Source organism: Hylobates moloch, unplaced genomic scaffold (assembly GCF_009828535.3).
Source record: "Hylobates moloch isolate HMO894 unplaced genomic scaffold, HMol_V3 SCAFFOLD_10, whole genome shotgun sequence".
Taxonomy (NCBI): Eukaryota; Metazoa; Chordata; class Mammalia; order Primates; family Hylobatidae; genus Hylobates; species Hylobates moloch.
In genome coordinates this window covers 5,574,168-5,597,146 of record NW_026652285.1, presented here as the reverse complement: position 1 = coordinate 5,597,146, position 22,979 = coordinate 5,574,168, and the positions used below count along the sequence as shown (strand labels likewise).

The 22,979-nt window shown below is 45.7% G+C and overlaps 1 protein-coding gene and 1 pseudogene across 1 annotated transcript in view; one reads left to right on the top strand and one right to left on the bottom strand.

The window, feature by feature from the left end:
- Window positions 1-22,979, bottom strand: part of PRR11 (proline rich 11) — a 46,427-nt gene that overhangs the window by 22,310 nt on the left and 1,138 nt on the right. Inside the window, exon 2 of the mRNA XM_032162858.2 lies at window positions 12,027-12,159. Within this exon, the coding sequence (XP_032018749.1) occupies window positions 12,027-12,154 (128 nt within the window). The 5' untranslated portion in view covers window positions 12,155-12,159. The remainder of the gene's footprint in view (window positions 1-12,026; window positions 12,160-22,979) is intronic.
- Window positions 1,169-8,111, top strand: LOC116475956 (speedy protein E18-like; annotated as a pseudogene).

The following is a 22,979-nucleotide window of genomic DNA, read 5'->3' as shown; positions in this document are numbered from 1 at the left end:
AACTCCTGGGCTCAAGAGATCTTCCTGTCACATGAGTCTCCCAAGTAGGTGGAACACAGGTGCCAGCCACCACACCTGGCTAATTTGGTTTGGTTTTGTTTTTTTAGAGATGGGGTCTTGCTATGTTGCCTACAATGGTCTTGAACTGCTGGCCTCAGGCAATCTTCCTCCCTTGGCCACCCAAAGTGCTGGAATTACAAGCATGAGCCACTGTGCATAGTTGAGATTTTCTGACTTAGTCTTTTTGTACATGCGATATTTTATTCATAGAATCCATAAATGGTAGGGAAATTTCTGAGTTCAGAGCAATACATATGATACAAAACTTGATATATAGACTAGAGTTTCTTAGCTGAACTGGAGGGGCTGGCGTTAGGTAATCCATGGACTCCCTGAAATTGGGGACACCAATGGAAATATATGTGAGCTCATGGGCAGTTTCCTATGATTTTCAGGCCTCAAAATGTCTCTTGGACTCAAAGATGCCTTACGGCAGAGGACATGTGTACCCCCAGTATAGAATCTCGGACAGTGAATGTCAGTAAACATTCGGCAGAAAATCTCTGCCAAATTGAGTGCTCTGATGTGACTTTTTCATCAAGTCAATGTTCCTGGGATCTCTTGTACATGATAATCTCACACTTGTAAGGTTTCATAGTTTCTGCTTACCCTAGTTTTCTTTCCCACCCTGTTCCCTCTCCCACCAGACTGGACTCTGAAATGGGCATGTACAGAGAAGAGGAGACCCCAAAATGCTTCAGGCTTTGAGTGGAGAGGACACAGCCTCTGCTGGGACAGGGAACAGATGGATGTGGAGACCCTGAAGATGCTTTTGGACAGTGGTCTCAGGTTGGGAGAGTGGCAGGAGATACCATTCACCCAGGATCTCCAGGACAAGAGATCAACCTGGCAGTTACATGTGTTTTTCTTCAAACTGGTTGCCAGGTTGTAATGACTAATGACATCAGAGATTCCAACCTTCCTGATTGGAAGGACTGGACTTCAAGGGCGCCTGGGAGCTCAGGTGGACAACAGCATCTCCTCAGAGCTGTTCTCCACTCCTGACTTCTCTCAGCCTCGAGAACTGATAACACACCTTCTGGGTCCCAGCAGTGTCCAGAAGAAGGCCTTAGACAGAACAGAGACTCGGTTCCGTGGGTTGGGACAGATTTTGGGAAAGATCATGACCAGCCATCAAATGCACCCCCAGGATGAGGAGCAGAGCCCCTGGCCGAGCACCTCAGGGTACCCCCTCAAGGAGGTGGTGGATGATGAAGTGTCGGGACCATCAGGTGAGGGGACTGGAGGAAGAAGAGGTGGGATAGGATTGACTAAGGTGAAGGAACGGGGCCAGGCGCAGTGGCTCACACCTGTAACCCCAACACTTTGGGAGGCTGAGGCGGGCGGATCACCTGAGGTCAGGAGTTCAAGACGAGCCTGGCCAACATGGTGAAACCCCATCTCTACTAAAAGTACAAAAATCAGCCAAGTGGTAGTGGTGCGGCGCCTGTAATCCCAGCTATTTTGGAGGCTGAGACAGGAGAATAGCTGGGAGGAAGAGGTTGCAGTGAGTCAAGATTGCGCTACTGCACTCCAGTCTGGGTGAGAGAGTGAGATGCTGAATCGAAAAAAAAAAAAAGGAGGGTCAGACATCAGGAAGGAGAACCTGAGGAGGGTGTGTGGGAAGAATGGAGAAAGTCAGGCCAGGTGCAGTGGCTCACACCTGTAATCCCAGCACTTCGGGAGGCCAAGGCAGGCGGATCACCAGGAGTTTGAGACCAGCCTGGCCAACATGGTGAAACCCCGTCTCAACTAAAAGTACAAAATTGAGCTGGGCATTATGGCAGACACCTGTAATCCCAGCTACCTGAGAGGCTGAGGCAGGAGAATAACTGGAATCCAGGAGATAGATGTTGCAGTGAGCTGAGATTGCACCACTACACTCCAGCCTGGGCGACAAAGCAAGATTCTGTCTCAAAACAAACAAACAAAAAAAAACAACAAACAAAAAAGGAGGGACTCAGAGAGCCAGGGACCAGGGAAGGACATGAGGAAGTGTTCTGAGGACAAAGACACGGAAGAATGGGAGATCACACCACTACACTCCAGCCTGGGAGACAAAGCAAGACTCTGTCAAAAAAAAAAGGAGAGGCTCAGAGAACTAGAGATGAGGGAAGGAAATGAGGAAGTGTTCTGAGGACAGAGAGATGGAAGAATGGGGAGGGGAAGGAGCGGCTCGTGGGGTTCAGCAAAGGAGAAAGACAGAAAGATGGCTTGGAGAAGCCAGCAGTCCGCGAGGCTGGGGAGGACGGAGAGTGGTCTGGCGTTTTGGGTCGGGCTTTAAGGGGATCAACTGCAGAAGCATTACACAGTGGCCTGGTTTCTTTACTCAGCCCCTGGGGTAGATCCCAGCCCCCCGCGTAGGTCCCTTTGCTGGAAAAGAAAGAGGGAGTGGTCAGACGAATCTGAGGAGTCGGAGGAGGAGGAGCCAGAGAAGGAGCTTGCCCCTAAGCCTGAGGATACCTGGGTGGCGAAGATGCTGTGTGGGCTCAAGATGAAGCTGAAGCGACAACGAGTGTCACCCGTGCTCCCTGAGCACCACGAGACTTTCAACAGGCTGCTTGGTAGGAGGACACCCCAGAGCGCACCTCCAATCCTGTTCTTCTAAAAAAGAGGAAACTACCAATAACCACACTTTTCCAATGGGAAAAATATGCCCAGTGGGTGAGCTCTCCATGAGGGAGGACTCAGAAGTGATCACTCATGAGGGACGCTTAGGAGATGATAGAAGATAAGGATTAGGTTGGCGCTTGGGATAAGAAAGCTTGGTTTTGGGCCAAGTGCGGTGGCTCACGTCTGAGATCCCAGCATGTTAAGAGGCTGAGGCAAGAGGATTGCTTGAATTCAGGACTTTGAGGCTGCAGTGAGCTATGATGGCACCACTGCACTCCAGCCTGGGTGACAGAGCAAAACTCTGTCTCAAAAGAAAAAGCACGGTAGCTCAAACCTGTAATTCCAGCACTTTGGGAGGCCAAGGCAGGTCAGGAGTTAGAGACCAGCCTGACCAACATAGTAAAATCTGATCTCTACTAAAAATACAAAAATTAGCCAGGTGTGGTAGCACACGCCTGTAATCCCAGCTACTCAGGGGACTGAGACAGGAAAATCACTTGAACTCGGGAGGCTGAGGTTGCAGTGAGCTGAGATTGTGCCACTGCATTCCAGCCTGGCCCACAGAGCGAGACTCCATCTCAATAAATAAATAAATAAATAAATAAAACAAAATAATAAATAAATAAAACACAATCAAAAATCAAAGAAAGTGGCTTCAGCTGTGCCCTCTGAAACTTAATGTCCTCTTGCTGACTTTTCTAAACCTAAGTGTCTCCATCCATACAGGGGGATACCTCGGCCATGGTCACACCCTGATGTGACTGTCTCATGAGGAAATGATGGGAATTCCTTTATGACTCTGCAGTGGTCCCTCTGTGTCTGCTGGGAGGGTGTTCTGGCTTATTGCCAGCTCTACATCCTGTAGATTCTCACACCCAGGGCCTCCTTCAGCCTCTTCTCAGGGGAGTCTCAGAGCAGGAGCCTCTCTCCCTTGCCCAGTGAAAGTCATTCTCCTCTCTCCCATCCACCTCACCTGTGGCAGCAATCCTGAGACTTCCCCCTGGGAGGCACACTTCTCCTTGCTGCCCTGCTGCTCCCACGGAAACCCTGTCCTGCTTCTCAAGCTGACATCTGCTCTCTAATCACAGAGGATACTGTCGTTAAAAGATTCCTCGCCTCAGGCTGGGCGCGGTGGCTCACGCTTGTAATCTCAGCACTTTGGGAGGCCGAGGCGGGCGGATCACGAGGTCAGGAGACTGAGACCACGGTGAAACCCCGTCTCTACTAAAAATACAAAAAAATTAGCCGGGCGTGGTGGCGGGCGCCTGTAGTCCCAGCTACTCGGAGAGGCTGAGGCAGGAGAATGGCGTGAACCCGGGAGGCGGAGCTTGCAGTGAGCCGAGATTGCGCCACTGCACTCTAGCCTGGGCGACAGAGCGAGACTCCGTCTCAAAAAAAAAAAAAAAAAAAAAAAAGATTCCTCGCCTGGGACAAAGATTTGAGGATGTCGGACAAGGTAAGGTTGTTCTCCACGGAACTGTGTTCCTGCTTCAATGCACTGCCACGGGGAGGGCGCAGCTTCTAAACCCACAGTTCCTCTCTTCTCTCCCTCCAGCACTTTCCACTAGATGCTCCCACAGTCTTTTTCTTTTCTTTTTGTGAGACAGTCTTGCTCTGTTGCCCAGGCTGGAGGGCAGTGTCTCAACCTTGGCTCACTGCAGCCGAAGCCTCCTGGGTTCAAGGCATTCTCCTGTCTCAGCCTCCCAAGCAGCTGGGATTACAGGCGTGCACCACCATGGCTGGCCAATTTTTGTGTTTTTAGTAGAGATGGGGTTTTGCCATGTTGACCTGGCTGGTCTTGAACACCTGACCTCAGGTGTTCCGCTCGCCTTGGCCTCCCAAAATGCTGGGATTACAGATTTGAGCCACTGTGCCCCTCCAGCTCCCACAGTCTTGAGTCTTGGTGCCCACCTTTTTTTTTTTCGAGACAGTATCTAGCTGTGTTCCACAGGATGGAGTGCAGTGGCATGATCACAGATCACCACAGCCTCTAATTCCTGGGCTCTTGCAATCCTGCCTCAGCCTCCTGAGTAGTTGGGAGTACAGGCACATGCCATCATGCTCGAATAATTTTTATACAAACGGTCTTGCTATGTTGCCCAGGTTGTTCTAGAACTGTTAGGCTCACTTGATCCTCCTGTCTCAGCCTCTCAAACTTCTGGGATCACAGGCTTGAGCTGCCACTCTCGGCTATTCTTGGTCTTTTTATGATTTGTCAGCATCTCCCTCAGGACTCTGCTGGTCTCTTGCCGAGTGAATGAGTGGCCCCTGCCTCTCGTATGGGTCGTTTGGGATCTGAGCCCTGGGCCGCAGTCAGGCCGCAGCCCTGAAGCTCCTGGCCCCTCTACTGTCAGTTCTTTGGGACAGTTCTCTGCCTGGCACACAAAAGACCCTCCTGACACCAGCCGACCTAGACACACCCCTTCAAAGATCCCATCGGAGCCCACCATCCTGGGAGCATCACCAACATCCCTTCCTCCGGCTTCTCGGATTTGCATCCAACCTTCGAATACCCCTCCACCCGCAATTTCCACATGAGCACAGTCACCCCAACACTCAAGTCCCTTCTCTGATGGGCAACCCCTCCCCAGACCCCCATTCCACTATCTCTATGATATTCCTCTCCCAAGATGTGACCTCTCCCTCTCTGTGTTCCTTTCTCTCCATCAGTATCTCCTGGCTATGGTCATAGCGTACTTTTAGCCACGCTGGCCTCTTCTCCCAGCAATACCAACGCATTCATTTCTTCCTGGCTCTGTGAGTGGTTTGCTTCCTCCTATCTGTCAATATCCAATGCCCTGGGACAGTGGAGGAAGTGGGATTCCAGCCTTTCACTTATTCTTTCACCTATTTGTCCTCTTTACTGTGTACAAAAAAGAGAGGATTATACTTTCTTGTTTTTTTTTTTTTTTTTGAGACGGAGTCTTGCTCTGTCGCCCAGGCTGGAGTGCAGTGGCGCAATCTCGGCTCACTGCAAGCTCCGCCTCCCGGGTTCACGCCATTCTCCTGCCTCAGCCTCTCCGAGTAGCTGGGACTACAGGCGCCCGCCACCACGCCCGGCTAATTTTTTGTATTTTTAGTAGAGACGGGGTTTCACCGTGGTCTCGATCTCCTGACCTCGTGATCCGCCCGCCTCGGCCTCCCAAAGTGCTGGGATTACAAGCGTGAGCCACCGCGCCCGGCCCTACTTTCTTGTTTTTAGACTGTTGTTTCTAAAAAGAAACTCAGGCTGGGCGTGGTGGCTCACGCCTGTAATCTCAACACTTTGGGAGGCCGAGGCAAGTGGATCACTTGAGGTCAGGAGTTTGAGACCAGCCTGGCTAACATGGCAAAACCCCGTCTCTACTAAAAATAGAAAAATTAGCCAGGCATGGTGGTGTGCACCTGTAATCCAAACTACTTGGGAGGCTGAGGCAAGAGAACTCGTTGAACCCAGGAGGTGGAGGTTGCAGTAAGCTAAGATTGAGCCACTGCATTCCAGCCTGGGCAACAGAGCGAGACTTTTTCTCAAAAACAAACAAACAAACAAACAAACAAAACAAGCCAAAAGAACAAATTCCAACGCCAGTGTACAAATAAAAGAATAAAACAAAAGGAACCATAAACCGCTCCTAAGGGGAGAAGAAAAGGAGCAAAGGAGCGGACACGATGCTTCCCCCAGCAAGCAGACATTTCTGGTTCTTCTCTCTCTCTCCTTCCCATATCAACCACAAATGCCATCGACCTCCTCCGGGTTCCCATGACAGAGGCCACAGTTCAGGTCCCCCTCGCATCACTCGAATCCACTGTCAAATGCTCCCTGCTGGGGCCTCCTGGAGTCTCTCCCCAAGCCTGGGGGCTTCCTAGTGCAGCCTGAGCATCTTTCCAAAGCACAACACCCTCACTGCCCACCTGAACAACTTCCTTAGCTGATGTCTTTCTAAATTGAGGCCAGGGTCCACAGTACAAATTCCACCCTCTCTATAATCTCTACAACCAAACTGGCTTGCCATCTTGGTGTTTCCTGGCGTGGCTTCCCTCCATTCGACTTTGCGTTTGTGTTTTCTGTCTGGGTGTCCCGCACACATGTGGTTCTGAAGGGAAGACCCATTCTTTAAAGTCAGTTCACCGTTCACCCCACAGCCTCTGTGATGCCTTCCCTCATCTTCCAACTTTTGCACGCTCGTAGACACTGGGATTAGGTCATCTGCCCTGATTACTCCCAGTCCCATTAGACAAGATGCCTGTAGAAGGCAGGGTCTTGGCAAAATATCAATGTATTCAATTTCTTTTATTTTTTTGAGACAGACTTGCCCTGTCCCCCAAGCTGGAGTGCAGTGGTGAGATCATAGCTCACTGCAGCCTCCATATCCTGTACTCAAGTGAATCCTCCCACCTCAGCCTCTGGATTAGCTTTGAATACAGGGCTGTGCCACCACACATGGACAGTTAATTAATTAATTAATTTATTGAGACAGAGTCTTGTTCTGCCTCTTAGGCTGGAATGGAGTGGCCCAATCTCGGCTCACTGCAACCTCCTCCTCCTGGGTTCATGTAATTTTTGTGCCTCAGCCTCTTGAGTAGCTAGGACTAATGGGTGTGCCACCACACCAGGCTGATTTTGTATTTTTAGTAGGCATGGGGCTTGTCTTGAACTCCTGGCCTCAAGCGATCCACCTGCTTCAGCCTCCCAAATTGCTGGGATTACAGGCACGAGCCAGCACGTCCGGCGTGTTTTTTACATTTTTTATAGAGACGAGGCTCTTGCTATGTTGCCCAGGCTCATCTCAAACTCCTGGCCTCAAATGATCCTCCCGCTTCGGCCTCCCAATGTGCTGGGATTCCAGGCATAAGCCACCACTCTCGGCCACCAGTTGGGTTTTTGTCTTCATCCTGAAGGAGTGGGAGACGCCCTTCAGCAGGTCTCTGACCATCAGGGTCCTCCTGAGGAAGGCATGGCTCTGCAGGGTGGGTGCCAGTCCTGAGCTGAGGATGGTCCCCTGCCCTCCTCTCTGGTAAGCTGACCGCAGCCAGAGGTCTCTCCTGGTGGTGCCCCTGAGCAGCAACCTGATTTCTGTCCCCAGCTACCTGGCCAATGACATGGAGGAGGACAACGAGGCCTCCAAACGAAACATCTTCTACTTCCTGTACGGGAAGAACCGCTCCCGGATACCCTTGTTCCATAAGCTTCGGTTCCAGTTCTTCCGTTCCATGAGCTGGAGGGCTTGGGTTTCCCTGGAGGAGTTGGAGGAGGTAGGTGGGGCGTGGGGACGTGGAGGAGGTGGGGAGGAATCGGGTGGGCTGGAGGCTGGACGAGCAGAGGGAGGGGTATCCTGGGGAGTCCCCATCTTCTTAAGGGGTGTTTGTTTTTCCAGATCCGGGCTTATGACCCAGAGCATTGGGTGTGGGCACGAGATCGTGCTCCCTTTCCTAGAGCTCCAGGGACCGTGGAGGCCTGAGGTCATCAGCCGGAGGGAAGGTACATCTGCGTTCTCTGGGGTAAAGGTAGAATATTGGGGTCTATTTTGGAAATCTGAAGAACCCAATTGCTTGATCCAGCTTCGAGCCTGGGCAACATGGCGAGATCCCCTCTCCATAAAAATACAAAAATTAGCCAGGCGATGTGGGAGGATCGCTAGAGCCTGGGAGGTCGGGGCTGCAGGGAGCCCTGATCCTGCCACTCCACTCCAGCCTGGGCAACAGAGTGAGACCCTGACTCAACAATAATCATAAATACTGAGTTCGGGGAGGTTCATTATGATTGACGCACTTGAGTTACCGATTTGGGTCGAGGGTTCAGTGAAGCTTTGGTTCACATCTTGCGCAGCTAACCACGTTCAGCACAGAGCATGAGACTTCATCATGAGGAGGTAGGATTATGGATTAGGCTTCTGGACTCGGGGTTCGTGATGTTGTCACATTAGAAACGGATCTAGCATGTTTACAAGTTTAGCTCTTAAGTGACACAAAAGGCCCCAGTTGTGATGAAGTCCAAAGCCACATTCTTTGAGGCTGCCCTACTCCCTGGGCAGACCCACCCAAAGTCCTTGCTATGAAGCAGATCACTGGGGCTGACCTTGGGCGTATTAAGTGAGTTTTGGAGTCAGGGTCACCAAAGTGTGAGTTTCACAGTTGAACACGATGGTTCAGAAGCAGGCTATAGAATGAAGGACAGGAGATAAAATTGGATTTCTCAATTGCTCTGAACTCTAGTTAGACTTGATATGGGACGTGAATAACCTTCCTCTCTAGAGAGCTGCCTCCTTGAAGTGTGACATCCTCTTTCTCACTTCCAGAACACCAGGCCCAGGGGATTTGTGGATTTTCAGCAGGAACTTTTTTCCAATGCTAATGGCAGACACCACGAAGGAGGAGAGGAGCCATTTGTGCACGTTATTTAGAAGAACCTGGACTGTTCTAGACGGAGCTGAATAGAGTGATCACGTTGTCCTCCTAGGACCAGGGGGGTACTTCTGTGTCTGGAATTGGTGGGTTCTTGGTCTCACTGACTTCAAGAATGAAGCTGCGGACCCTCGCGGTGTTACAGTTCTTAAAGGTGGCGTGTCCGCAGTTTGTTCCTTCTGATGTTCGGATGTGTTCAGCCTTCTGGTGGGTTCGTGGTCTCGCTGGCTCATGAGTGAAGCTGCAGACCTTCGCGGTTGAGTGTTACAGCTCTTAAGGCAACGCGTCTGGAGTTGTTCGTTCCTCCCGGTGGGTTCATGGTCTCGCTGGCTTCAGGAGTGAAGCTGCAGACCTTCGCGGTGAGTGTTACAGCTCATAAAGGCAGTGTGGACCCAAAGAGTGAGCAGTAGCAAGATTTACTGCAAAGAGCGAAAGAACAAAGCTTCCACAGACCCCAGCCGGTTGCCACTGCTGCCTCAGGCAGCCTGCTTTTATTCTCTTATCTGGCCCCACCCACATCCTGCTGATTGGTCCATTTTACAGAGAGCCGACTGATCTGTTTTACAGAGAGCTGATTGGTCCATTTTGACAGGGTGCTGATTGGTGTGTTTACAATCCCTGAGCTAGACACAAAAGTTCTCCATGTCCTCACTAGATTAGCTAGATACAGTGTCAATTGATGTATTTATAAACCCTGAGCTAGACACAGAGTGCTGATTGGTGTGTTTGCAAACCTTGAGCTAGATACAGAGTGCCAATTGGTGTATTTACAAACCTTGAGCTAGATACAGAGTGCCAACTGTTGCATTCACAATCCCTTAGCTAGACATAAAGATTCTCCAAGTCCCCACTAGACTCAGGAGCCCAGCTGGCTTCACCCAGTGGATCTTGCACGGGGAGAGGGCGCAGATGGAGCTGCCTGCCAGCCCCGGGCCATGTGCCCACACTCCTCAGCCCTTGGGCGGTCATGGGACCAGCGCTGTGGAGCAGGGGGCGGTGCTCTTCAGGGAGACTCAGGTGGCGCAGAAGCCCACGGTGGCAGGGGAGACTCAGGCATGGTGGGCTGCAGGTCCTGAGCCCTGCCCCGCGGGGAGGCAGCTGAGGCCTGGCGAGAAATTGAGCACAGCGCCAGTGGGCCAGCACTGCTGGGGGACCCTGCACACCCTCCGCAGCTGCTGCCCTGGGTGCTAAGACCCTCACTGCCCGGGGCCGGCCGGGGTGGCCAGCTGCTCAGTGTGGGGGCCAAGCCACGCCCACCCAGAACTAGCTGGCCTGCAAGCGCTGCGCGGAGCCCCGGTTCCCGCCCATACCTCTTCCTCCACACCTCCCCGCAAGCTGAGGGAGCTGGCTCCGGCCTTGGCCAGCCCAGAAAGGGGCTCCCACAGTGCAGCGGCGGACTGAAGGGCTCCTCAAGCACGGCCAGAGTGGGCGCCCAGGCTGTGGAGGCATGGAGAGCGAGCGAGGACTGCCATAGCTGCCAGCACGCTGTCACCTCTCAACTTCTAGGAATCCATAGAGAACAGTGAGAAACCAGGGGTGTTTCTGGTTCCACCCCTTCCTGCCACCACCTCTCTTTTTATATTGCTTAATTCCAACCTCCCTGGGGCGGAACCTGGAGGTCCTGTTTCCTATGGACTTGGTTGCCACAGTCCAAGAGCATTTGAAGGCACAGTGCAGATACTCAGATTAGCACAGACTTCTTTGTAAAATATGAGTGCCATAGATTGTAACAGATAGCTTCATGCACACTATGCATTTATTGGTTTCTTTGGAAAATGTTGGCCATCAAATTATTAATAGGTTTACTTCAAACAGTTTTGAAATTGTTGTACTTTTGAAAATATGCTGTTCCTGTAGATTTTTTGATGAGTTATAGCTGTTATATATACATATATAAAGATAATTTTCATTTTAACAGACAATCCTTTTTATCCTAAATCTTTTATTATCTTTAAATGTTTTTCGTATTATTATATGTGCCCCTGAAGCGAGTACACTTTTTATCTATGATACTTACATAATAATCTCTTCTATTTATAGCTATTGGTAGTTCCCCTAAGTTCCTGTCATAGAAATTTTTATTTGCTGTTTAGATTTGTGACTGAATTGTGAGAATTCAGTTGTAATTTTTAACATGTCTTAGATATATACTAACATGTCTAATATAGACTATATATTTTATTGGTTTATTTTGAAAAAGATGGGCATAGAATTATTACTACATTTATTTTAAGTATTTTGAAAATACTGGTATTTTCGAATAGATACTGTTCCTATAAAGTTGTGAGATTGGTGTTATAGCTGCTATATACACATAAATATAATTTTGTTTTCCTTTTTAAGAGAGGGTTCTTTTTATCCTAAATCTTTTATCTTTAAATCTTTGTATCTATGATTACATGTGCTGCTGAAGGGAGCACTCTTTTTATCTATGATACTTAATATATCTATTACACTTATAGCTACATGATAGTTCCCCTAAATTCTTATAAAAATAAATTTTTATTTGATGTTTACTGTATGTTTTTGAAATGTGAGAATTCAGATGTAATTTTTTACCTTGTATTGGCATGTTTGTATGTTACTTTTTTTTTCTTTTGAGACGGAGTCTCGTTCTTTTGCCCAGGCTTGAGTGCAGTGGTGCGATCTCGGCTCACTGCAACCTCTGCCTCCCGGGTTCAAGCAATTCTCCTGCCTAAGTCTCCCGAGAAGCTAGGATTACAGTTGCTCACCACCACGCAGGCTAATTTTGGTAGTTTTAGTAGAGACAGGGTTTCGCCACATTGGCCAGGCTGATCTCGAACTCCTGACCTCAGGTAATCCACCCACCTCGGCCTCCCAAAGTGCTGGGATTACAGGAATGAATGACTGCACCCGGCCCTGCCTTCTATTTTTTTTTGCTAAATCTGGAAACTCTATCTTAAACTGATCAGATCTCTCTAATATTTTTTTTATTCCACATTATGCCTTACCTTTCTGGTGAGGGTGGTGGAGGAGGAGGTGTAATTAACTTGGACTGAAAGTGAGAGGCTTCTTTTTTTTTGAATAATCTTTTGGCTTTGACTTTTAGCTTTCGTCTTCGTTGTTTGAACTTGGGCATGATTTCTGCAGAGAAATTTTTTTACATTTTTAATTGAAGAATAATATATACATATAGAAAGTACACAAATCTTAAGTGTATAGTTCAATGAATTATCATACCATGAACACACTCTTTTAACCACCATCTTGGTTAAGAAATAGGTCACTACCAGCATCCCAGAAGAGCCCTGAAGTAGGGGAAAATGTAAACCCAGATTTAAACTATCTCTGGAGAGATCTTGGTCTTGGCATTATATTACTAAGTTTGTTTTGCTTGTGTTGCTTTTCTTCATTAAGTTAAATGAATTTTTCTTTCTTTATAGTAGCGAAAATGGCTGTAGTTGGGTTATAGTCAGTTATTAAAATAATATGTTGGCCAGGCGTGGTGGCTCATGCCTGCAATCTCAGCACTTTGGGAGGCTGAGGTGGTGAATCACCTGAGGTCAGGAGTTCGAGACCAGCCTGACCAACATGGAGAAACCCCATCTCTACTAAAAATACAAAATTAGCCGGGCCTGGTGGTGCATGTCTGTAATCCCAGCTATTCGGGAGGCTGAGGTAGGAGAATTGCTTGAACTTGGGAGGTGGAGGTTGTGGTGAGCTGAGATCACGCCATTGCACTCCCGCCTGGGCAACAAGAGCGAAAACTCCGCCTCAAAAAAAAAAAAAAAAAAGAAAGAATATGTTTCTTTACCAACAGCATCTACTGAGCATCCACTGTGACAGGTGGAATTGTAGTGAGATAAGGAAACAACATTAACCATTTATTCAATACTCCTTTACTGTTAGGTATCTTCACATACATCTTTTCAGTTAACCCTTATCATCCTGCAAGGTATTATCCCTGACAAGGATTTTTATTCCCGTTTTCACAGAATAAACTGAGGATAAAAAAGATTAGACAATCTGTCAATGCAATGCAATAAGTCCAAACCTGTAAGTCTTCCATGTTCTTTCTAATATGCTGTGGTGTGACACTAGATTAAATAGGCAATATACTGTAAAATGAAATAACAATTACCCCAAATCTAAGACATGGGTGTTTTAAAACAGTTATTTTATTTTTTGAGGCACAGTCTAGCTCTGTCACCCAGGCTGGAGTGCAGTAGCGTGATCTCAGCTCACTGCAACCTCCACCTCCCAGGTTCAAATGATTCTCCCGCCTCAGCCTCCCAAGTAGTTGGGATCACAGGCACACGCGACCACACTGGTGGCATAATTCCAAAGTGCTGGGATTACAGGCATGGGCCTTAAAACAGTTATTTTAAAGCATTTAAAAACAACACCGGCTGGGTGCAGTGACTCACGTCTGTAATCCCAGCACTTTGGGAGGCCGAGGTGGGCAGATCACTTGAGGCTGGGAGTTCCAGACCAGCCTGGCCAACGTGGCAAAACCCTGTCTCTATTAAAAATACAAAAATTAGCTGGGCATGGTGGCACGGTGCCTGTGGTCCCAGCTACTGGGGAGGCTGAGGTGGGAGAATCACTTGAACCCGGGAGGCAGAGGTTGCAGTGAGCCGAGATCACGCCACTGCACTCCAGCCTGGGTGACAAAGCAAGACTCCATCTGATAAATAAATAAATAAAATAAAATAAAAACATTACCTAGTAGAACAGAGGATACTAGAGGCTGGGAAAGGTGGGGAGGAAGGAGGAATAGGGAAAGATTTGTTAAAGGATACAAAATAGGGCATTTGAACCAGAGCAACTCAATCTTGAATAGGGGTTGGGTAAAATGAGGCTAAGACCTACTGTGCTGCATTCCCAGGAGGTTAGGCATTCTTTGTCACAGTGACATAGGAGGTTGGCACAAGATACAGGTCTCAAAGACCCTTCTGATAAAACAGGACGCAGTAAAGAACATGGCCAAAACCAAGACAGCAATGAAAGTGGCCTCTGATTGTCCTTACTGCTCATTATACACTAGTTATAATGCATTTGCATGCTAAAAGACACTCCCACCAGCGCCAAGACAGTTTACAAATGCCATGGTAATGTCTAGAAGTTACCCTATGTAGTCTAAAAAGGGAAGGAACCCTCAGTTCTGGGAAATCCCCACCCTTTCCCCAGAAAACTCATGAATAATCCACCCCTTGTTTAGCATATAATCAAGATATAAGTATACTCAGTTGAGCAGCCCATGCCACTGCTCTGCCTATGGAATAGCCATTCTTTTATTCCTTTACTTTCTTAATAAACATGCTTGCCCTTTATGGACTTGTCCTGAATTTTTTCTTGCACGAGGTACAAGAATCCTCTTTTGGGGTCTGGATTGGGATCCCTTTCCATTAATAAATTACAGCTAGATAGGAGGAATAAGTTCTAGTGTTCTATGGCACTGTAGGATGACTATAGTTAACAATAATATATTATTTAGTTTTAAATAGCTAGAAGTGTATTGAATTTTACTAACACAAATAAATGACATGTTGAAGATGATGAATATACTAACTACCCTGATCTATTCACTATACATTGTATGTATCAAAACATCACTATGTACCCCACAAATATGTATAATTATTATTAGTCAATTTATTTATTTAGAGACAGAGTCTCGCTCTGTCACCCAGGCTGGAGTGCAGTGGCGCGATCTTGGCTCACTGCAAGCTCCGCCTCCTGGGTTCACGCCATTCTCCTGCCTCAGCCTCCCGAGTAGCTGGGACTACAGATGCCCACCATCCACGCCTGGCTAATTTTTTGTATTTTTAGTGGGGACAGGGTTTCACCATGTTAGCCAGGATCGTCTCGATCTCCTGACCTTGTGATCCGCCTGCCTCGGCCTCCCAAAGTGCTGGGATTACAGGGGTGAGCCACCGCGTCCGGTCCTATAGGTCAATTTTAAAATAATAAAAATAAAATTTAAAAAATAAAAAAATAAAAAGTGGCAATGCCACTTGATACACTAACAGCAAATTAGGATCTGTAGAAATAAAGTGAATTTTTTATACAAATGTCAGGATATAATCAAGAATTATCAAGAGAATAAAAGCTGCTTTGTACTTAAGAATGTAATAAATATTTTTATATAAATATATGTTTTAAGACGCTATACATACTAATATGCTATACACTAACATATATCTATATAAGTATATATCATAATGATCAATTTAACATTAAATATATTACCATTAAATATATGTTAACATTATCTTGATTGTGACCAAGTGAACATTCTGGAAACCTTTAATAAAAGGGTCCTTCTTGCTGTGGTACAAAATGAAAAAACAAAACAAAAACATTATCTAGTATATTCACATTTCAATCTGGATCCTTTTCTGAAGAAAATTAAGTCACAGCTAGTTTGAGCTGAAGTTCCAGAAAGGCTTTGCTGCTTTTAGTTGTTGCTACTTGAGGAACAAAGATGTTGTTATTCAAGTAGCAGAACTGAAAATGATCTCAAGGCCTGGGCCTCCTTCCCTTCAAACTCAGATTTGAATGGGAACAATTGGCCTTTAAAATACACATTCATTCCACTTTTGTTCACTCAGTAACCTTTCAGCACTTGGTATGCAGCACTATACTTGCTCAGCTCTCAGATTCCACTGGCTGATGAACCCCCACTACCCTGCTGCAGGTTGTAAAAACTGAGCACTGGCTTGGTTCCATGATTTGCAGAGGGCACCCCTAATGGCAAATGGTGGCAGCGCATATATCGACAGCCCTTCTAGAAATAGATTCCTGATAACATCTAATTGGACTATCAGGTCCCAGTTTGACAAGGTGCTTTTCTTAATTGTCCTTAGGGGCTTAGGAAACACATCAAAACATAGTTGGCTGACTTCATCTTTATTACATCACTTTTTCTTCCTGCTGAAATAATGAAGGAAGGTGAAGCAGGGATTATTAAACACAAGGGATGTCGAAAGGATTTTTTTTTTTTTTTTTTTTTTTGAGACAGAGTTTTGCTCTTGTTGCCCAGGCTGGAGTGCAATGGCATGATCTCGGCTCACCACAACCTCTGCCTCCTGGGTTCAAGCGATTCTCCTGCCTCAGCCTCCTGAGTAGCTGGGATTACAGGCATGCGCCACTACACCCGGCTAATTTTGTATTTTTAGTAGAGATAGGGTTTCTCCATGCTGGTCAGGCTGGTCTGGAACTCCCGACCTCAAGTGATCTGGCCTGCCTTGGCCTCCCAAAGTGCTGGGATTACAGGCGTCAGCCACTGCACCCGGCCCTGATTTTTTTTTAACTGAAAACACAAGCCTGTAGTCCCAGCTATTCAGGAGGCTGAGCTGGGAGGATCACATGAACCTAGGAGTTTGAGGCTGCAGTGAACTATTATTGTGCCACTGCACTCCAGCCTGGGCAACAGAGGGAGATCTTGTTTCCAAAACAAACAAACATAAACAAACAAAACAAAACCAGACCAGACGCGGTGGCTCACTCCTGCAATCCCAGCACTTTCGGAGGCCGAGGCGGGCAGATCATGAGGTCAGGAGATCGAGACCATCCTGGCTAACATGGTGAAACCCCATCTCTACTAAAAATACAAAAAATTAGCCGGGCGCGGTGGTGCATGCCTGTAATCCCAGCTACTTGGAGGCTGAGGCAGAAGAATCGTTTGAACCCAGGAGGTGGAGGTTGCGGTGAGCCGAGATCGCGCCATTGCACTCCAGCCTGGGCAACAAGAGTGAAACTCTGTCTCAAAAAAAAAAAAAAGGAGAGAAAGTGAATGGAAGTCAGTATTTGTCTAAATTTATATAGTGTCTAAACTTGAAAAAAAACATGAAATAATAGTATGAATGCTACTTAGAAATATGGAGGTAAATACCAGAAGAAATAATTACAAGACTTAATAGTGTTGCCTCTGACAATTGGGAGTCAGGATTACAGAGGGGTGGTTTAAACTGGACTGCCATTTTTTTTTGTTATTTCTTTCTAATTATAATAAGGCTTGTATTGTATTTGACTTTCAAACTTTGGTATGTACCATTAGCTGGAAAAGTTGAGTACCACCATTCTGAAACAGGGCCATCTCTTTCTAGTCCTTTCCTGGTGGCTGTTCCAGTGTCTATGCATTCAAATTTCTAAAGAGTCCTACACAAGCCAATGTCTGTCATTTTGGGAATTATTTTTCAAGATAAAGATGTCTAGGAACTAAATCATGTTTCCTTCTCTCTCTCTCTCTCTCTCTCTCTCTCTCTCTGTGTGTGTGTGTGTGTGTGTGTGTGTCTGACCTGGGTTATTAGTGCTTCTATCTAATCTCCTTCTAATTAAATACAGTAATTGGCACATGCAGAGGATTAAGGAACCATGCAAAATCTGTCATGGTAGAAAGATGCAGTCTGAGATAATTCCTAGATATTTAGTTGTTCCATCCAAAAATAATCACAGCTCTTGCGAAAGTGGAGAATAGCAAATTTCTACCTCAGTCAAAACTAGAACACAAAAAATTAAGGTTTGTTTTAGTATCATTACTTAATTAAAAGCATTAGGTACTTTCCAGAGGATAACTGCCCAAATTGAAAGAGTATATAGCAGTCTTCCTTTAGCTTAAAATACATATACTTATCCCCTTTCCAAAAGGGTAATGAGACCTACAAATTCTTTTTGCTGGATTAGGTGGGATTTTAATTGTTAACATTGAATAGAAGCTCATTCCTTCGTGATTCCTTAAAGCATTTTTCCTTTTGTTTTGAGACAGGGTCTTGCTCTGTTGCCCACGCTGGATTGCAGTGGTGTGATCTCAGCTCCCTGCAGCTTTGACTTCCTGGACTCAAGCAATCCTCCTGCCTCAGCCTCCTGAGTAGCTGGAACTACAAGGGCGTACCACCATGCCCAGCTGGTTTTTGTATTTTTAGTTGAGACAGGGTTTCACCATGTTGCCTAGGCTTGTCTCGAACTCCTGAGCTCAAGCAATTTACTGGCCTTGGCCTCCCAGAGTGGTGAAATTACAGGTGTGAGCCACTGTACTCGGCCCTTATGTTTTGTGTGTGTGTGGTTTTTTTGTTTTATGTTTTTTTTTTTTTTTTGAGATGGAGTCTCCCTCTGTTGCCTGGCCAGGCTAGAGTGCAGTGGCATGATCTTGGCTCACTGCAACCTCTGCCTCCCGAGTTCAAGCGATTCTCCTGCCTCAGTCTCCTGAGTAGCTGGGACTACAGGCACACACTACCACGCCCAGCTAATTTTTGTATTTTTAGTAGAGTTGGGGTTTCGCCATGTTGGCCTGGCTGGTCTTGAACTCCTGAGCTCAGGTGATCTGCCTGCCTCGGCCTCCCAAAGTACTAGGATTATAGGCATGAGCCACCATGCCTGGCCTATGTATTTTTTAAACTAATTTTTTTCTTACACTGCTTTCTCAAATAATCTGAAAAATCATTAGAAACATAAATATATAGGCAAAAGGCGGTGGTTCAAAGTGCTGTAATCCCCAGCACTTTGGGAGGCTGAGGTGGAGGTGGGAGGATCCCTTTAGCCCAGGAGTTTGAGACCACTCTGGGCAACATAGTGAGAGTCCCAACTCCATGAAAATGAGAAAAAAAAAAAAAATCGCGGCATGGTGGCCCACCTACAGTCCTAGCCACTTTGAAGGGGGAGGTGGGAGGCTCACGTGAGCACAGGAGCTTGAGGCTGCAGTGACCCATGACTGCACCACTGCACTCCAGCCTGGAAGACAGAGCGAGAAACTGTTTCCAAAAAAAAGACAAAAACAACATAAATATCCTAAATAACTCTATGATCTCTAGAAATTACTCTCATTTTTACTTACATCTTCTTTTCATTAAAAAAAGATTTCTAGACTAAGGAACCAGAAAACTGGTACATCTGGAGCTCTTGATAACAAATCAAACAATAATAAAGGCCATATTATAGGCTGGGCACGGTGGCTCACGCCTGTAATCCCAGCACTTTGGGAGGCCGAGGTGGGTAGATCACTTGAGGTCGAGTTCGAGACCAGACTGGCCAACACAGTTAAACCCCATTTCTACTAAAAATATAAAAATTAGAATGAGGTTCAGTCTAAAAAAAAAACCCCAAACCAAAACCGAAACCAACCAACCAAACAAAAAAACAAGAGGAAGTATACTGTAGGGGTTAAGGATGAGGACCAGGGAGTTATACTGCACAGGTTCAAATCATGGCTCTACTATACTGTCATAACTTCTTATTTATGACCTTCAAGAGATTCTTAGCCTTTCTGTGTCAGTTTCCTTCCCTGTGAAATAATAATATTAATAGGAACTTACTTCAGAGTTTTGAGGAGTACATGAGTAAATCATGTAAAGTATTTACAGTGCCTGGCAGGCAATAAGTTTTATCATTATTATCATTATTATTCTTTGATTCTTTTTTTTTTTTTTTGCTGCTTGAGATTACTATATCAGATTTTTTAAAATACAGAAGTTTAATTCAACAACATATGGTGATAACTTGCTATGAAAATGAATAAGACACATTCCTGCCCTCCAAGAGTTTATAGTGGGGAAAGATGGGTAAGCAGAAAGTAAACAGGTATACAATATGGTATGGGTTATGATGGGATATGTATATGACATTAATGGAGAAATAAAGCAAGGGTACATAATTCTCCCATAAGGGTTGAGGTTTCTGTCAAAGGTTTTGCCTAAGCTGAGCTTTGATGAAAGGGCTAGGTTAAGGTGGGCCTGGGGAGGACTCATCTCATCAGAGGGAATAACATGGAAACATTTCACAGAAAGGTATGTCAGGGGATTCAGACAAGACTCAGTGTGACTAAAGCATATCCTGCAACATAAAGTTTTGTCAGGGGGCAATGAGTGATGAAGCTGGAGGGTGGATAAGGACCAAGACATTAGAAACAATAATGGATTTTAAGCAGATAATTGTCATGCTCATATTTGTTCTTTAGAAAGAATGGTTTGGCAGCATTGTGGAAACTGGATTTATGGGACCATGACTGAAGGCAAAGAGACCACTTACAAACCTATTGCAACTGTCTAGGGGATGACGACCTGATTATAGGAGTGACAGTACGGTATCTAAATACATCTAACTGCTTATGTTCTATGTTCAAAGTCAGAAGTTCAGGGGAAATATACTAGAGAAATACTGCACTCATAAGTATATAGGTAGCTAGAGAAAATAACAACACTAGAAATGGGTGAAATTACCCAGAGAAATATGTGGAGTGAAAAGATCTGTGAGCTGATTACCAAACTTTGAGAAACACCATGTATAAGGAGTGGGTAGAGAAAGAACTAGAAAAGGCATGGCCAGGAAGGTGAAAAGACTGCAGAGACAATGGAGCTCCTCTTGGAGTAGAGGGTTATAAAAAAAGAGGGTGTGGGAGGCTGGGCATGGTGGCTCACACCTGTAATCCCAGCACTTTGGGAGACTGAGGTGAGTGGATCACCTGAGGTCAGGAGTTCGAGACCAGCCTGACCAACAGGGTGAAACCCTGTCTCTACTGAAAATAAAAAAATTAGCCAGGCGTGGAGTGTGCTGTAATGCCAGCTACTCGGGAGGCTGAGGCAGAAGAATCACTTGAACCTAGGAGGTGGAGGTTGCAGTGAGCCAAGATCACGCCGTGTGCACTGGGTGCACGCCACACCTGGGTGTGGGCCAATGTGAGTATGAATCAGAAATATTTCTCTGATTAATTTACCCTGTCTCTTCTCCTTACCATCCGCCTCTGTTCTGTCCTCTAACTTCAGTTGCCTTCACTTTTTTCATTTTTGTCTTTCACTATTGTCTATTTTCCTTTACTGTTTTTACTTAGAAAAATTTCAAGGCTTCAGGAAATAAAAAATTTACAATAGTATAATAAGCACTCATATACAATTCACCTAGATTTACCAATTGTCAATTGCCGTCTTTGTACACGCACTGTTTCTGTATGTATGTATAAATATATACACATATAAATTTTTTTAGTTTTGGATTGAATAGATTTAGTTGCAGACATTATGATACTTTACTCTTAGATACTTTAGCTTTTGTTTTCTAACACAAACATGGAAATTTTCCAACAAAACCACAATCACAGTCAGGAAATTTAACCTTGTTATGATATGATCTAATAAACAGCACATATTCGGATTGCCCCAATTGTCTCAATATCCCTTATAGCTTCTCCCACCCTGGTTCCACAACGCATTTAGCCGTAGTGTCTTTTTAGTCCTCTTTAATTCATAACAATTCTCCAGCTTTTTTTATTTATGTATTTGCTTCTTCATATTTATAATTTTGAAGAGTCCAAGTCAGTCGTTTTGGAGAATGTTTCTTAGTTTGGGTTTGCTGAGTGTTCCTTCAATGATTCTCCTGCCTTCAGTCTTTCTCCTTGCTGGTTCATTTTCCATATTGTTACCAGAACTGATACTTTAAAACAAAATGAGATCTAGATATTCCCTTGCTTAAAAGTATTTGAAGATTCCTTTACTGACAAAATTAAATTCCTTAGCATGCCTTTCAAAATTTTTCACAACTTAGCTCTAATGGCCCTTTGCCATAGTCTCTTCTAGTGACTAGCGGTTAGTACTTCCAGGTATACTAAACATCAAATACTTTCTGTTTTTTCTATCAGCCTTTCCTTCTGTTCAGAGTATCCTCTTCCAAGTCAACTTATACCTAGCCTTCAAGATTCTGTTACTTTATCTTACAGATATTAGCTGAGTGCTTATAATCCACCAAGTACTATGCTAGGTGCTGGCACACAATCCTGAACAATACCAGCATAGTCTTTGTCCTTCTGGAATTTTTTTTTTTTTTTGGGGGACAGAGTCTCGCTCTGTCACCCGGGCTGGAGTGCAATGGTGTGATCTCGGCTCAATGCCACCTCCGCCTCCTGGGTTCAAGCAATTATCCTGCTTCAGCCTCTTGAGTACCTGGGATTACAGGGGCATGCCGCCACACCCAGATAATTTTTGTATTTTAGTAGAGATGGGATTTTGCCATGTTGGCCAGGCTGGTCTTGAACTCCTTACCTCAAGTGATCCACCCGCTTCATCCTCCCAGAGTGCTGGGATTACAGGTGTGAGGCACCATGCCCAGCCTCCTTACAGAATTTATACTGGCTGAAATGTCATCTCTTTGGCACTTCTATAGCAGTTTATACACATCTTTATTATAAAATTTATTACATTTCATTGTAATTTTTGCTTGTATGTTTGTCATCCTGCTGGACTGTTAGCTTTTCAAGGGTATGATAAATTTCATTCATCTTTGTTTTCCCAGCATCTAGAATACAGCAGGAGCTAAATAATGTTTCATTCAATAAAGAATGAAAAGAAGCATTCCTGCTAAGGGTTAGCTAGCAAGTGTTATTTTAGTTAAGAAATATGTTCTAGGCTGGGCACGGTGGCTCACGCTTGTAATCCCAGAACTTTGGGAGGCCGAGGCGGGCGGATCACAAGGTCAGGAGATCGAGACCATGGTGAAACCCTGTCTCTACTAAAAATACAAAGAAATTAGCCGGGCGTGGTGGCGGGCCCCTGTAGTCCCAGCTACTCGGAGAGGCTGAGGCAGGAGAATGGCGTGAACCCGGGAGGCGGAGCTTGCAGTGAGCCGAGATTGTGTCACTGCACTCCAGCCTGGGCGACAGAGCGAGACTCCATCTCAAAAAAAAAAAAAAAAAAAGTGTTCTAATATTGTCAAATTCTCTTGGTTAGGGAGGTTTTTACTTCTTCATATCATACCACATCTTCATATGGCTAAAAGATGGGTCTAAAGCTATTTTCCAATAGGAAGATGCAATAAATAATACAGTAAGAATTACAGTCTTTTGCAAGAGTTGGCGCTGCTGCTTCTGTGAAAACTCCACCCAATGATATGAAAAGTTCTTTGTGGCTGGGCGTGGTGGCTCACGCCTGTAATCCCAGCACTTTGGGAGGCCGAGGCGGGTGGATCACGAGGTCAGGAAA